A 17,696-nucleotide genomic window follows, 5' to 3' on the forward strand; every position below is an offset into this window, starting at 1 on the left:
ACAGTGTTACCTCGAGGTGTTGTTACAGGTTGAATTGTGTCCCCTGCAGAAAAGATATGTCCACATCCTAACCACAGAACCTCAGCTTCATCTTATTTGGAAATAGGGTCATCACAGGTGTAATTAGTCCAGATGAGGTCAGACTGGAGTAGGGTGGGCCCTGGATCCAACATGACTGGTATCGTAACAAGATGAGGAGACAGACAAGGAGGGGAGAGCCCCGTGGGGCTATGGAAGCAGAGACTGGAGGGCTGCAGTTGCACCAAGGAGCCCGGAGGCCACCACCAGACACTAGGAAGAGGCGAGGAAGGGTCCTCCCCGACAGGCTTCACAGGGGGCATGGCCCTGAGGACAGCTTGATTTTGGACTTCTAGCTAGCAGACCTGTGAGAAAATAAATTTCAGTTCTTTTAAGCCACCCAGTTTGTGGCACATTGTTATAGCAGCCCCAGGAAAGCATGCTTGCTCTCCTGTATAGACTGTTGTCTTGTATTCACTCACTGCCTCGAGTATGACTTTTATTCATCAACTAAGTTGCAAGTTCTTAGAGCAGAGAGAAGAGGGAAGATCCCCTTATGTCTGAACACTTTCTTATCCCTTTGCACAAGGTAGCATCTCTTCAATGGAACTGTCTGATCTGTGACCAAGACTTGGGTTATTCAATGTGGAGAACAAAGGGTCATTGCATATCTGGATGTCACAGGTCTCCCATCTTCAGAAACATAGAGGTTTATGGACACACAGGATGGAGCCAGATGGGTTTCATTGTCTCTAAATTTGAAAACAGAGGCAAGAGGTCAAGGGGGTGGACTGAGTTCTTAGCTCAACTCTTAGCTAACAAAAAACATGTTCCAACAGTACAGAACATTGCATACTGGAGTTGGCAATGTTCCCTTTTCTAGAATTCCGTGGAAAAGGGGAGAGGCTCAGTTACCTGGAATGATTTTTCTGGGGCTCCAGCCTGAAGGCAACATAAGGTCCTTTTCCAGTTTTGAATTCTCTGCTTTTCAAAGAGGAACTTTATGCAGTTATATTTCGAAAATGATCTGGCCACTTCTAAACACAGCAGTCTGTATTGACTGCTTATCACTAATGGAGCGGTTTTGAAGGAACAGAACTGCGAGGGACAACCTGTGGCCTGATGACACAGACTCACTTATGTGCTCTCCTGAACCTGCAAGTCTCTGCAGGACAGAGGCAAGGGCGCTCATCCTCCAGTCATCCCACAGAGCCTGCTGTGCTCCCCGGCACACAGACTTCCCTGGATGAATACACATAGCTCAGGGTGACTTTATGGCTGACACAATGGGAGCTCAGGGAGGAGAAGTGACACAGCTATGAAGTGGCAGAAATGGAGCCCAAGACCCCACCTGTCAGTCCAAGATTGCCCATTACTTGGCCATGCGTGTCCTCACCCTTGACACCTAGGAGTCCTGGTGCAGTATCTGCATGACACTAGTTCATTTATGATTCTATGCAGGGTCACGGGACCTGACACTTGAAAGTGGTGAAATGACTTTCTTTTTAAATTGGAGGATTTTCCTTTTAGCCCAGTTTCTAGTTATCGGACTTTGAACCTAATCCATCACTCTAAAATGCTGGAGAGAAAAGCCTAAGGATGGCAGCTCAATCGATACATATTAAGAATTCCTGGGTCATCAAAATGCTCTGTCTTGGTGCATAATTCTCTGAGGCATTGATTTTCAGCCTCATCTCAGCCTTTACTTTCAAAATTCCACGGAAGACTTTATTGGAAGGTTTTTCATGGCCTTGATTAGAATGTAAATGAGTTATGCTGGAGAGCCAAGCTCTCTGGACAGCAAGGTATAAATGATAATTGGGTTTCTCTGCTGAAATGCTAAGAAAGAGATCCTCAAAGAGATAGAAAAGCATTCTCCTGGGTAGGAGGCTAAATGTCTTCCAGGCACTGTCGACATGATAAGTGGAGCTTAAATAGTGGAGCTTGTTATTTAAATGCTAATGAATCTTTTCCAGAAAATTACCCAGTCCCTTACATAAGTTTTGAGGGTTCTTATTTTTATTCTTCCTTAAGTTTACTGTAAGTACAGCTGTGGATCAGTTTTACTCCTGGCCTGGATGCTTGTGGAAGAGGGGGTCAGTTCGATAGTATCACTTACGGGACACAATTTCCTCAACTCCCCAAACCCTCACCTGTGTTTCCTCCTGTCAAGCCCACCCACCAACGGTGGGACAGAGACCTTGCCCCCCTCCATAGCTCCTTTTCCCACTGAGAGGACCCTATCTGGAGAGTTCCATGGTCAAGTGGCACTATTCAAGCCAGAAGTCTTTTCAAGTTAACTTTGTTCATTATCGCCCCCCCCCCCTTTTGTTCCTAGATGAGGACAGCTTTACCAGTGGCCTGATAATATTGGGAATATAGGTCATGATATTACTTTCCTTGAACTGCACTTCATTCTGTTCTAAGCAAGCATCCTACAGGCAAAATTGTCCTCGTAGGTAGAATACTCAGGAGTTGACACATTTTTTAATAATCAGGTTTTTGGAGCTGTTTGGTACCTGAATTGAACTTTTCTGTAGGATAGTTTCTGAGATAGCAGCTAAAATAAAAATTTTACTTGGATTCCACTCAGTGGCCTCCTTCGTAGACCTTCCTAGTTAATCTATTAACCAAATAAATGTTGGGGTTTACTGTCCCTGCATGGAAAGTAGTTTATTTGGGTCCCCAGCATCCTAATATAAATAAAATCTAGTGATGAGGCATTATGCTTGCTAAACAACACATGAATTAGGGGTAAGTGATATAAATAATTCTTGGCCTTTCAGCATTGGGTCTGAACCTGAATTAAGCTTCTGCTCATTGAATCAAATTATTTTAATTATCCTGAACTTGGGATGAGAGGATTTGGTGGATAATAAGGTCATAAAACATGCCATGTATATAATCGGCTTTCATTTCCTGCTACTGGTTTTCATATCTTACAGATGCTGAGGCCTTGGCTTTGCACGATGAATTTACCAGTTGTCTCATAGACAGGGTGAAATGGGGAGCTTGAACATTCCTATCATTCAATGAACAAATATTTATCAAGGGCTTATCACACACCGGACTTTCTTCACTGTCATCAGGTATTTTCCAGCCGTGTGCTGAGTACCCTCCCGGGTAATAGAGTGTGCCTGTTTTTCAAAGTCTCAACAAGAAAGATTCAATCCGTGTTGTAAGCTCTTCTTATTTAATATATATGTGAAGTCTATTTTGTCCCCAGCAGTCCTTACAGAAGCATCATCTCTGCCTAGAGGAGTGTGGAGGGGTTGAGAGTGGGGCTTCGGGGTGAGCGTCTCTTACTTTGGTCCAGCTTTACTACTCGCAGGCTGTGACCTCACTGGTGTGCGCTTGCTCTCCTCTCTGGGACTGGTGGGTGGCGACCTTGCCCACCATCAGCGCTGTTGTGAGACGTGCGTGACATTAACGAGCTACAGAACCACAGGCACGTGGGAGGCATCAATCAACCTGGGGCTTAGCCCATGACTCCTGAGTGACAAACACTTGACATGGGATGCAGTGTGTCCTGTTTAATGAAGATGGTGATGGGAGATTTGATGGGTTGATCATGAAGGCTAGAAACTCACTTTTGAGAGTTTGACAGGAAAAAAGCCATGAAAAATCATAAAACTAGATGCTGGAGAATGCCAGTGATGCAGAAAGGTGCCCACTGGGAGTAACTGGTAAGGATAGGAGCTGTGTCCTATTTGTTTTCCAGTCCAGCCCTGCGTGGTGAATGCTTTTTTTAGGAATGAATAAATGATGATGGGTGGATGACATCCAGGTAAACATGACAAAACAAACCCGGGTCAAATCTAACACTGATCACTTCACATGTCTTTGTACCCTTGCACATTTTGCAAGTAAAAAGGTTGGTTTGGGGGCCTCCCTGGTGGCGCAGTGGTTGGGAGTCCGCCTGCCGATGCAGGGGATACGGGTTCGTGCCCCGGTCTGGGAGGATCCCATATGCCGCGGAGCGGCTGGGCCCGTGAGCCATGGCCGCTGAGCCTGTGCGTCCGGAGCCTGTGCTCCGCAACGGGAGAGGCCACAACAGTGAGAGGCCCGCGTACAGCAAAAAAAAAAAAAAAAAAAAAAGGTTGGTTTAAGTTCTCCAAGGTGATGACCTCATTGGTAAGTTTCTGCAACGTGTCCCGGGGGCGGACTGTGTGCATGTGGAAAGAAACACTTCTAACTGGGTGAGGCGATACAGACACACAGCTGATCAGATGTCTCAGGAAAGGAAGAACAAAGAGAGGGAAGAAACTGGTTGCCCGACTCCTGCTGCAAATACTAAGCATCCTTTCTTTTCCATCCCCATTACTCTGATTTCAAAACTTCTGACATAAGTATATATATGGTTGCTCAGTATCTAAATGTATTTACTGAAGGTCTACTGTGAGTTGGACCCTCTGGCAGCAGCTGGGGAGACCCGCGTGAACAGAGACCCAGCTTCCAAGTGTGTCCTAACCTACGGGAGAGACGGGGACATGAACAGAGCCGTGGACACAGCCACGGTAGGTGTTTTCACATCTTGAAAGAGAGATACAGCAAATCTTTGCGATTCCTTCCATCCTTGTAATAAGAATTTGTTGCAACTCTTTGGCAAACTAATGCAATGTTTAGAAACATAACTTCTACAGAACAGTCGTGCTCATGTGCGAGCAACATATTTTAGATGTTCTTCTTAAAAATAAAAGTTTCCTAGGATAACAACAAAATTAGAATAGAACAAGAATGTCTTTGGTAGTTGAGGAAATAGGCTATAAACCAATCTCTACAAATACGCCAGACTGCAGTGAGAGAAACCTGCCCCAGGTGACTGAGGGGATGCAGGTGTAACACCTGGGCCCAGGTGACAAGCTCTGGGTACAAGAAGCAAGCAGAGGACTGGGCTGCAGAAAGCTCAAGGCTTTGGACTCCTGTGCTGATCTGCTGGGGGGTGAGACACCCACCGTTTCTACTTCCAAATAAAAAAAATACGATGCCTTTAATCTTTTGTAATGTGGTTCTGGAGAAATATTTAACACAACAAAATGATCACAATGGAATATTACTCAGCCATAAAAAGGAACAAAATTCTGTCACTTGTAGAGATGTGGATGGACCTAGAGTCTGTCATACGGAGTGAAGTAAGTCAGAAAGAGAAGAACAAAGAAGAACAAATATTGTATATGAATGCATGTATGTGGAATCTAGAAAAATGGTACAGATGAACCTATTTGCAGGGCAGGAATCGAGATGTAGATGTAGAGAATGGGCATGTGGACACAGTAGGGGAAGGGAAGGGTGGCATGAACTGGGAGATTAGGTTTGACATATACACACTACCATGTGTAAACTAGATAGCTAGTGGGAACCTGCTGTAGAGCACAGGGAGCTCAGCTCGGTGCTCTGTGATGCTCTGCTAGTGGGTGGGATGGGGGTGGTGGGGAGGTCTAAGAGGGAGGGGATGTATGTATACATACAGCTGATTCACTTCATCATAGAGCAGAAACCAACACAGCATTGTAAAGCAACTATTCTCCAATTTAAAAAAAAAATGATCCCGAAATCTTTACTAATGGAGAACGTTCTGCAGATGCTAAATGAATAATTCTAGAGACTGAGGAATGAATTTGTGTAGATTTTCCAAGTGTTTGTAAACGCTATTTAATGAAGTTCATCACAAATGAAAGAAGCGTCTTTCCAGAAGCTATAGAGGTTTCTGTGGGATCTGATCATAAGGCAACCCCTGGGCGAGCATCCCGACACCCTCAGAACGGGCTGCAGACGTGTGACACTAGCCTGTGAGGCCTGCAAAACCAGGCTGGCTGTGTCTCTGGCTCAGCCTTTCCGCCTTCCCTGTCACCATTCAGGTCCCACTTCTGTCCCCAACGTGCTTTAGAGAATTTCTCGTACCGTTCCTTCTGCCTGGCAGGCCGACTGACTCCTGTCTGGGACTCAGTGGAGGTCTTCCCCAAGCCTCACACTGAAGCAGCCCCTGCCCTGGTCCCCATGCCCCCGGCTGACTCACCACCTCATCATTCTCTTCTATTTGTCCCTCGTACTTACTGATAAACAAAAAACGCTTTCGCTCCTTGTTTCACGTTTGACTTCCACTCAGATGAAGTGAATGCCTTTTTGCACCTTTCGAGGTACCCCAACCCTGGGCACTGGCCATATGTGAAGTAACACATTCATGAATGCTTCTGCATCTGAATGACGGGATTCTTAAAGCTCCCCAACCGTGCCTACACCATTAGAGCCATGAGGCCATGAGAGAGGGAGGCCGACACATCCCTTCCGCCAGCCTCCTGCCTGAGGTGAGTGAGAGACACTCACCTCTCACTCGTTAAACCTTCTGCTTGTGACACAGATGCATGTCTCTGTGATTATTCTGAAAGCCATCAAATCAGCCCTCCCTTGTTCTGGGGCTGACCCGGCAGCTAGAAGCTTCCCCGTGCTTTAGTTTCACTGCCTCCTGTCCGGCCTTGACTGTTTACGACTAGCCTTTGTGCATCTCTGCCAGCTGAGCATTGGCAGGGAGCTGGAAATGCAGATTCTTTTCACTTGCTCTGCGGTGAGCCCAGCAGGTGTGAGGGGTCCTGCACGGCTGCGCTGCTGTGGACACCTCTTCCCGGGCTCTACGTGACACGCACCTAACACTTGGGGAAGTGTTTCTCAATGAGGGGTCCAGGTAACCAGCAACAGAATCACCCTAGATGGCTGTTATAATACAGATTCCCAGGCCCCACCATACACCAAGTGGATCTGAATCCCTGGGGGTGGAAGCCTGGAATGAGTATTTTAAACAGGCACCCTGGGTAATTCTGATGCACACAGAAGATGGGGAGCCACTCCCTGGGGCGTCTGTCCTGTTTCCTCTGCCTCTTTCCTATCCTGCTGCTAAGGTCCCCATTAACTTCCACTCTGACGGGGACAAAGGCCTGCTGAGGTCAAGGATCCACTGATAGAAGTCCCCTGGGTCTGTAATCTTTCCCGGGTTTAATAGCCATAAGTGGCTCAGAAAGCCATCAGTGCGGTTTCTTGAAGTAGCCAGGAGCAGGCCCAGGCAGATCATGATGGAAAAGCCCATAGCTGGAGAGAATGTCAAGGACCTGGGAGCACTTTCTAAGAGCAAAGGTCTTAGTCCTGTGCACTCCTTCGCAAAGCTAGTCCTCACTCGTGTCCCGTTCGTGTCTTCAGAATGTGCTAATGGCATCAGAGAAGGAAGGACATGAGGTTACACGGAGGAGAGGAATAAAAGACTCCTTCAGAATGTTCTTGAAAACGACTTTGCAAATGAATTTCAGTAACCGCTAGCACCGTTTTCCTGCATAGTACGATGCTACTTAGGAACCAACCAGTTTGCTTCAGGAAGCTCAGTGCATTTCACAAATGCCTTCCAAGGCAGACATTATAAAGAACAGCTACAAGCATTATATTTATTTTTCTAATTATAGCACTCTACTCGAAGAATGTAAAAATTTTTTCAAAGAGAGTGATGAATGATTTAACAGCTAGCATCAAAACTTCCAAAAAGATAATAATCGGGACATCAATTTCTCAGTCTTTAAAGAGATTTAGGAACAATTTAAATTATGAAGGAATAAGAGTATCTAATTAATAAGCTCTAGATACATATTAGGGTATTTAATTTCATCACAGTAATTAATTTCCATATAATATGGATCCAAATCTTAATAACTAAACCAAACATAATCCCCAGATTAAGGAGAACTATATTCTCAAATAGTGAGTTTCAGCAGAAAAGCATAAGCTCGGAGGACAGACGGACCCACAGCTGAATCTTGGTTTCACTACATAGTATGCGTACAACTTTGGGCTGTTTCCCTAACTTCTCTGAGATTGTTTCCTCATCAGTAAAATGGGAGCTCTAATATCTACTGTATAAGTAGGTACCTGAAAGGGCTGTTGCAAAGATAACAGACTGATATCACCTTTCTATCCCAATCCTGGAACAGAGGAGATACTAAGGTTAACTAACTTCTTTTCCTGTGTTGTCTAATTAAAAAAAATAAATACCTGGATCTGAAATCTCTAACACTTTCTTAGTAAACCAATACCAAGAGTTACTGGCTTCAACCAATACGATTTTAATAACGGCTCAGATCAAACAATACAAAGTCAATGTCCCAATCAAAGATGTCATCATACCTACTTGCTTCTTAGGCACAGAGCTGAGAAACCCCACATTTTACTGCACAGCCATGGAGCATGAATGCATTCCCGGAACTGATAACACCCACAGAGTTTAAGTGATGTGTGACCACTCACTCGTTCCCGGCCGAGCATCCGAAACATCCACCAAGGGCCCGGTGGCCTGCGACACGGACTGGTAATGGACCGTGTGTGTCACCGTCAGGGACTTTTGTTTCGCTGCCTCTCCAAAGTCAGCATCTGTCAACAGGACCGTGGAGCGATCGTCTGCAGAACAGCAGGATACAGGAAGCCAGGGACAGTTATCCCCTGCTCAGTGACTCCCTGGCCGCCTTTCTCCTCGGTACTTGCATTATTGCTAATGGCAACATTAACAAGAACCTCATCTCATCCAGCAAAAAAAAAAAAAAAAGAAACCCAAAATATTCAACCACTGTATTAGAATTACTCCAGAATGAAAAAAATAGATTATCCTTAGGGGTTGACTTAGGAGCATGACTTAAAGAGAACGACAGTGGAGAAGGGTCTCCCCTCTCTCCTGGGGCTTGGTTTCTTCTCATTAAGCACACATTGATCTGGGGAGGACTGTTGGGTCCATTTAATAGAGTCTAGGTTTTATGTGTTTGTTAAAAGCTCACCCGAGACACCACCAGGCATGTCAGCATCGCCCAGGGTTGAGGCTGCCATTTCAAATAAGCTCTGTGTGAGGTACAAGAAAAACTGCCCTGCGGTCATCTATCCCGGGGTCACCTCTCATATGGAAGATGGCAAATGTTCAAGATGGGGCACGGGGGGAGCAGAAGGGAAGTGCCAGTCTTCAGAGTGTATTGATTCCTTGATTTTAACTGTTCTGAGGGATATGCCTTTTCTTCCCAACTCTCCTGAGCTTCAGTGACTCTAGGGCATTCAGTAACTGACTTCTCAAAATGACTCACTTGTCAGACTTCCCAGGTCCTATTGGCATAGGGCACTTGAAGGTTAGGGAAGCCTGGGTGCAGATGAATGCAGAGCATTTTAAGCCTTTGGGGAAGGAGCAGTCGGTCGGGCTGTGTGTCATTATTTGGCTGTCTCAGATTTTCATTACTTTGTGGTGATACTTTACACGCTTTCCTAAGAGCTTCTTGACTCCAAGGGAAACTTTCGTTAGGGTATATGGAGTTTTTCATACATTTTCAAGCACTGCAGGCTGGGGTGATGTTCATATGAGTTTATCAGTCAGCTGGGACCACACTGCAGCGGGCTTGACACTGAACGGTAATGCGAAAGTCATAAACAACACAGCTAGACTGCTGTGCCCAAAAAAGGCTCTGAACAGAACGAACCTTACAAAAGCCAATTACTCAGGCTCTGGCAGGAAAGGAAAACCTCTTGAAGTCAGAATAAAATTTCTGGGCAGAGAAAAAGAGGAAGGACTGCCAGGAGGTCTGCTGGCACCCAGTGTGTGGTACAGCCCAGATCGGTGCCACCGTGGGAGCCTGGGCTCGGCTTGGGGGTCCCGCCCTACATCTGATGCTCCACCCTCGAATAAGGCGGACTTTCCACGGAAGTGGGTTCTTATAATTGGACCTGGTATCAGAGGCCTGACATACATCCATAAAAGTGTGTGGCGGTTTCTATCATGTAGCCCCGCTAAGAACACACCAGAGTATCTGTGGGGCTGGGTTTCCAGTTTTAATGGGACATTTCGGGTGCCTGTCAGTTTGTGAGGTTGACCATCCATTCTGGCTAGAAATTAATGGCTCTCCCATATTGGATTCTTGTAGGCAGAGCCCAGAGCATTTTAAAGCATCATGTCTCTACTTCCCCAATAATTAGAAGATGCCATTGACCAAATGTCAGCCACCACCGGGAGGTAAATGACACTTGATGATGAATGTTCCTGCAACGAATGTGCTACATCTCTGGCTAAGGGTCGTTATTATGTATGGAAACGACGGGCAGACCTTCCTCTGGTGTTTGGTCAGCAGTGACTAGCTACTGGGAAGTAATACACCACTCCCAGGATCCGCCTAGAGACCTGTTTTAACAGCTGTAAGTAGAGTTATTAACAAGTCTGGTGAGAACATTTAGCAAATGTCGTAACTGTATTATAAAGTCATAGGAATTACAATTTGATTTTGGAACTGATGTTTCAAAGGAAATCTTAGTTTTAGTGCCCAATTCACTGGGTTCCATAAAAGAGATTCCAGATACACTACAGAAAAGGTAATGAGAAACAAAACATGGTGCTTTGCCCTGATGTGAGCCAGCTAATTGAATCTTGTGTATTTCAGGCTGCGTAGTGAGCCCTCATACAGCAGGGTAGTATCTAACTGAAGTTGGATGATCGAAGGTCACATTGGACGTGACCAAGCTGTGCTAAGTGCTGTTATGCCTGAACCAAACTTGAATCCCACACGGGCAGCCCAGGTCTTAGAATTTAGGAGCCATTAGGTCAGACATCCCCACTGTTCTATTAAAAGACCATAAAAGCAGGGCAGGGACAAGGGGCAATGGAGGTGTCCTGCCAATCTGGCCACTCATCACTGCCTAATTGGCAGGAGGTATGGAGGGTACATGCCAGGAGTTGGGTGGTTTTAGCCAAACCACAGGAAAGGGTTGTCCTGGGACCAAGTGCCAGAAAACATCTTCCAGAACAGACACAGAGTGAAGTTCAAAAAGTGGTAGCCTAGGAAACCTGCCTCAGAGTCTGTTTCCATGAGTACTGGGGGGTCCAGCCATACTTCTAAGGTGAGGAGTTCTGAGAAGTAGCCTGTTGATACGGAAGAAGGTGATACCCAGTCACCAAAGGTGAAACAGGTGGCCAGGTGGGGGACCTGCCCTGGTTTTGCTCCTGTCTGTGTGACCTGCAAGCTACAGAACCTCTCAGCGTCCCAGTTCCCAAGTAGAATCTTTTTCCTATGTTGTTTGGGAGGCGTAAGTTAAATAATCCACATAAAGTGCTTAGAAAAGTATGTGACCTTTAGAGCACTCTTAATAAATGTTAGCTATTCTTCTGATCATTACTGCAGTGGAAATACAAAGTCTCTGATTCTGGAATAAATAGAACCATCTAGACAGGCAGTGTGGACTGCGGACTTCGAGTGGAAAGAGGCTGGAAGGAGTCAGGACACCTGGGTTCTGGGTGGACAGGCCACTGAAGCTCTCCAGGCGTCTTTTGCGATCGTGAAACAGGGGAGCTGGGACTTTTCCAGAGCCCTGTGAAGGATTTTTATGGGGTGCCAGGGGGTGGAGAAAGATGTCCTTTGCAAAGACATTTGTAGAATTTAAAATTTTTCTTTAATAAAGGCCTTATTGGAGTTGAGGAGGAGCTCATAAAGTGGATTTCCAAGACGGGGTCTTAGTGTACAGCCCTTCTCAGTTTGCTTGATTATAAATGTTGGTTCTTTGGAGTGGTACCAAGAGCCTCTCCAGGAGAGACTCAACTTGGGGCAGAGTTGGGGTTCTCTCAGGTGAACTCCGTGGTTTACGTAAGTCCATTTCCCCTGTATTTGCTGGTACTTGTTATTCTCCTCAATAACAGTTGTCTACCTTCTAACTTCTTTTCTCATGTATCATTCAAGGTGTTCCCATGTCTAATATTTCCTATGGCTCAGGGTTTGGGCTGAGAGGGCATGGCTGTAGCAGCCACATTGTGTAAGGCGGCAAACAGGATACCTTACCAATGGTCTCCATTGTGTCTCTCTCTTCAATCAAAAGCTGAGCCCTGGGTATGTCAATGTGCATCCTCAGGGTTTGCTGTTGCTTGCTCAAGGTGTCCGAAGTCCGGGTATTCTTACTGGGAATAAAAAAGGGGGATGCATTAACAAATTCAGTTCAGTGTTACACTAGGCCAACATGTGCTTGTACACCAACTTATTATCTAATTATGTGGGGAAGGGAGGGAAAGACACACGGGATAGATTGTTTTTCCTTCATTCAAATGATATTTATTAATATTAAATTTCAGCAGTCAGTTGTGAGGTTCAGAAAATACCAACTGTCAATAAAGATTGGTTCTGCATCTATCAATAGAAACTTTGGACTTTCCTATTTCTTGTATAAAAGCTAAATGAAACACACACACACATAAAAACATTCTTAAATCAACAACATTTTCACTTGTCAGACATGAGATATTCCAGTGATGGTAAGAGAGAAAACATGTGCACTGGTCATTCACTGGATGGGGTTTTACTAACAGATTTGTATTATACCTGGAGACATTTTATTTTTGTTCTAGTAACAAATCATAAACCTTGTTAGCTTTCCTGACAGTAGTTTAGTTTTCCGAACCCAATTACATTTTAGAATAGAAAAAAAGCAATTACTATGAGAATTCATCCCAAAATTTGTGTACCAGAAAATTACTCTTAGAGTGAGCTGTCTCCTAAAAGTAAATGGAAATAGGTAGTAAAACTGCATGGTATAATCAAATTCAGTTACAGCTCACAGCAAAAAAAAAAAAAAAAAAAAAAAAAAATCTGCATGTTGGACAAAAATACAAAAAAGTCGATAAAAGCTTTAATTAGCAATGCACATTAGAAAAATGGTTGTTCAATCTTTACAGAATTATAAGAGTTGAGTAGATTTAAGAATATTTAATATTTAAGAATATTTTCTGAAACACCTTTCAGGAAGCAGCAGGCATTCAGATAATTTAATCAATGTGATAATCTATGGCATCCCTAAATCTAGCTCATTAACTGTCAAAATCTGTTTTGAGAAAGATTTGTGGAGCCTGGCACACTCAGTGTTAGTTATATGTAATGGAGAACAATAAAGGTGTATCCATACTAAAATCTCAAATGCTTTTTGCTCCAAGCAAGCACTCACCAGGAAGCTCAGAGCTTCCTCATCCATGAGGATACATCCACTCTTGAACCATGTGGTTGATGAGTGCCAATAATCTGAAGGTCAAGTTCACTCAAGAAGCTGTTTAAATGTTTTCATTCAGAGGTCCATGTTAATATTCTGAATATTTTACAATGGCTCTTTCTTGAGTGTAAACAAAACAGCTCACGGAAATGGCAGCTTTTTAAAGGTGCGGCAGCTCTACCTAGGCCTTGATCTTGAACCAGATTTCTTGCTCTGCAGATGAGTAACTGGGTTATGTGGCTAGACCATGCTAATTACGCAGAGCCCAAATTCGAACGTTTTGGCCTGAATTTTTTACATGGTCTATAAATGTTTTTAAATTATTTACTTAACCAGGTTCTTACTTTATTTGTGTGTGTGTGTTTTTTTAAAGCAAAGATTCAGATCCTTGCATAAAATGAAGAGCGTTGGTGGCTTGGGGGGCTGCAGTTACGTCAGACAGGCTCTATTTCCACAAAAACATATGGGGAACTACTCCTCTGTGAATATCTGAAAGATCTGTTTCGAAACTTCACTAGGGACCAGAGTTTGTCCTTGCATCAAAAATAGAAGTGTGAGCTAGTTCCTTCTGCTCAGCATGAATAGTTATGAGGCGGTCCACAGCTGCTCAATGAACAGCGAGGAACCCTGCGCAGCTATACTTAACAAGGGGTCTGCTGTCAGGTTGACACAGGAGGCAAGTGACATCACTGCTGTGCTCCATGGCGATTGACACAAAGACTTAGAATATGATTAACCTTTGTGAACAGGGGCAATCAAAGCTGGAGGTAAACGCCCCTCCTCGCAGGACTAAGCTGCAAGCCCTGCAGCTGTAAGGCAAGAAAGTTGCCCCACAAACCTTGAGATTCAGGGGCTTATTTTTCTTCTCTCTCTTTGCACTTGCTGAATCCTTTGCTCTAGGACGCACTCCCCCAACGCAATGCTCGTGTGGCTGCCCCCTCTCTTCTATCATTTCAGAGGAGCCAGTGGAGTCCCGCTGTGGGAACTCCCCATTCTCCATTTAATTTTGTCTCCTCAAAACTTAAAACTCCCTGGAATATGTTTAATTGAGTTATTTATTAGCCGTCTCTGCCAATGGACTATAAGCTCCTCAAAGGATATTTTCATCTCTTCTGTCCCCCGTATACCCTGAAACTTGGAACGATATATAACCAAAGTAGGTGCTCAATTAATATTTGTTGCAGGTTGTTGAATGAATCATATTTGGGCACAATGGGAGCTGAGTCACACCTCCTAGAGCCTTTGCTTTGGGGGCAGTAACATTTTTCTCAATCTAAAAGGGTTATCAGGGCCCAAGGAAATTGTTTCTTTATCTTAATCTGTGCTGCCATATTTTATAATCTATTGTTACATGGAAGTTGATTCCCCCAAACTATAATAATTGGCCATCAGAACAGCAGCAAACCTTCAAAAAAAAAAAAAAGCTATTTAAAGAAACCTCATTTGTAACCTGGAAAAAGATTCTGAATGTTTTCACTGTGGAAGCAAAATTGCATCTTCTATATGATATGGGATCATGCTAAATATATTAGTTATTATTGAAATATAATCATCCACCATCCTTTTGCCATCTGGTTGTCTGATTAAAATGACAGAGAGCTGACCCTGGTTCACCGTGGATGGTGTTTCTGGGCTCAGCCAATAAATTATGTGCCGTTGCTACAACACTTTAAAATCAATATTTCCTTAAGATTTGGGGGAAAAAAACCCCAAACTAATGATGATTTCTGCATACCCTCCCCCTTCCTCCCAAAAATGTGATATGGAGCATCCTGTAGGTACAAAACAATGGTAAGGATATCAGGATATATCTCGTTGTAACAGTTGGGTGGGCATTTTTCTTTTTTACTATGTGTATAAAAATATAAACATCAAAAAGCTAAATTAACTTGAACTCTCAGTCTGAACCCTGCACTGCTCACAGCCAGCTTTCTTACTAATAGTGGTCCTTGGACATTAATGATGTGTACCTTAGTACGTTACAGCAAGCCGGTCTCACCTCTGAGAAGTCTGGTATATTTAAAAAAATGTTTTCTTGCCTAATCGTATAAAAGGAAAACCCTTTCTATCTGAGCATGGTGGATGAAGTCTATCTTCTCTCCTCTATGAGGTGACCTGCTTGGGTGAGATGAATGAGTGTCCCGAAGCATGACGCCCAGCGATGGGAGTGGCAGCCTGTGGGGGACCCCCCCGGGGTGGGGGCTCCAGGTTGTCTGTGTTTGTCCTGCAGTTGCACCTGGCCGTCTGGCTCCGGGACAACTAATCTCACCAAAATACACAGATCTTTCCTTGAGGAGCATGGGCGGACAATAAATGTTATATTCACCTAGATCATGGGATGATAAAGCTAGGAGCAATTTCCAATTGCTGTTTTTAGATAAGGAAAACAGGGCACAGAGAGAGAAAAGGATGTACAGTAAGTCTCCTACATATGAACCTTCAAGTTGCGAACTTTCAAAGATGTGAACGTGCGCGCCTCAAGGTCAGGTGTGAGTAACATGGCAGTTGCCCTCCGTCTCCTGTTGCTGACGACCCTTCAGCTCTACCATCTCCCACCTCCCCTCCCTCCTCCAGCCAGTAACTCTTCTTGCCTGTTCACGTGATGCCAGCCCCTGTGTGCCAGCTGTTGTACTGGACTACTGCATTTTTCAAGGTACTGTAAGATTAAAAACGTTTTCTTTATTTTTTGTTTGTTTTTGTATATTATTTGTGTGAAAAGTATCATAAACCTATTACAGTACAGTACTATATAGCCGATGGTGTTAGTTGGGTCCCTAGGCTAACTTTGCTGGACTTACAAACAAATTGGACTTACGAATGCACTCTCAGAACGGAACTCGTTCGTATGTTGGGGACTTTACTGTACCCCCAAATCACAAAGCCAGCTGGTGGCAGTATTAGGCCTAGAATATAAATTCATGATTCTATGTCCCAGCCTGCCCAGTCCTCACCTTCCCAGAGAAACCAGTGACAAAGATCAGGAACAGCAATTCAGTAGGGCTTCTCTGTACCAAAGGATCTGACTTGCCTAGACTTCCTGGCCTACATTTGGAGTGTGCTTGGCCCTAACCTGACCAGGTAGGGGGACAAGGTTTTTTTGTTGCTTGGCCTGTTAACCTGCCAAACTTAGATCGAACTGACCCTTCATGAATAAAAACATTGCTTTCTCTTCTAAATTAGTCCCATAAAAATTCACCTATTTGAGGAGCTTGGAAATTCTCTTCCTTTTCAATCACTTTCATCCTTTGGAGAAAAGCACCTTAAACACCTTAAGTGGGAGTAATTACTAGTTTTAATCTTCCTAATTTCATGTTGGCAACTGCAAATATCATTACCAATTCCTGCTCTTATCAATAGGTGGTCTTTCCACCACGGTAACTGCCCTGTTAACAAAGAAGGAAGAAGACGCTTTCTGATGTCTTCCCTGGGGTTCATGACAAGAGGGAGGGAAGGCAGCAGAGAAGCCAATACCACATCACCCTAACGAAACAAATGTTGAACCTGTCAAGAATCATGGACCCTGGTGTCACAGGCTTTGGGTAGAGGCACGACTGATGATCTGGGAGTGCATGAAGGAAGTGGCCAGAAGCTATCTGGGAGGACACGCAGCTGCAGGAACCAGGCTGGGGTACAAATCAGGGAGGTGGACCTGGGTGGACACAGGCACAGGGGCCCCTGGGCTGAGCAGGTTACACCCAGTCTAAAGGGGGCGTCAAGCACCGGTCCAGATACCCGTGATCAACGAGGCCGTGCCCCGTGTGGCAGGACACTAGCAGGAGAAGTCGGAAAGCCACAGTTTTATGTGAAATGTCTTGATTTTTAAAGGACATCAACAATTTCATATTTTAAAGACTACATTAGAAAATTTAGTTTATTAGATAGATAATTATTATAAATTGAATGACTCTGGCTTATTTGTGTTCCAGATATTTTTGTCAGATTTGTTCAATACAAGCGCACATGTGTCTGGCTGCTTTCTATGTGACCACTAGCAAACAAGTACAGACTTGCACAAGAGCATGGATTGAAGGCATTTCATATAGCTTTTCATAATCTTCTCATGTACGTTTAATCTAGCATGACGGGATTAGATCGATGGAGACATTTTACAGACCATTTGCATCTCTGAGCTCTACTCTGGTCTCCAGACTCCTGCTACCAGCTATCTGACACCTTCATTGGAGGCTTAAAAAGCATCCCCAACATGACCCTTACAAGCCTTTTCATTCTGATCCACATCCCCTTCCTCTGCCCTACAAAAAAAAAAAAAAAGTCCATACCCTGCATCTATCTTCCTAATCTCGGCAAATGGCACCAATGTTTATCTAATTGCTCACACCAAATAGTTCAGAGTCATTCTTGATTCATTCATATCTGTTACCAACAATTCACACTTTTAAAACACAGTATGGACAAACAAAGACATCTGTGGGAAATGTAATCCATGGGCCAACTGTATTCAACCTCTGTCTTAGGTCTTCACACATACTGGTGATATGGGAGAGGTCTCTTTGTGAATAACAATAAAGTACTACTCTGATATGCAAAGATGAGGGAGGAAGTTAAAGCCAACTGTGGTGCTGTAGGGGATGGGAAGAGACCCTATACTCCATCCTTTTTACCTCCTACGTTAGTCATCCTAAAATGACAACATCAAG

General features: G+C 44.2%; 1 protein-coding gene across 2 annotated transcripts in view; it reads right to left on the bottom strand.

Moving 5' to 3' along the window:
• The window catches only part of DSCAM (DS cell adhesion molecule), a gene marked incomplete at both ends in the record, with an annotated part of 740,068 nt that overhangs the window by 22,307 nt on the left and 700,065 nt on the right, over nt 1-17,696 (bottom strand). For both annotated transcript variants that reach the window (XM_082624816.1, XM_082624817.1), the window contains 2 exons: nt 8,299-8,448; nt 11,844-11,959. In XM_082624816.1, the coding sequence (XP_082480942.1) occupies nt 8,299-8,448; nt 11,844-11,959 (266 nt within the window). The remainder of the gene's footprint in view (nt 1-8,298; nt 8,449-11,843; nt 11,960-17,696) is intronic.

The sequence above is a fragment of the Mesoplodon mirus genome (genome assembly GCF_964341445.2).
Source record: "Mesoplodon mirus genome assembly, chromosome: 6".
NCBI lineage: Eukaryota > Metazoa > Chordata > Mammalia > Artiodactyla > Ziphiidae > Mesoplodon > Mesoplodon mirus.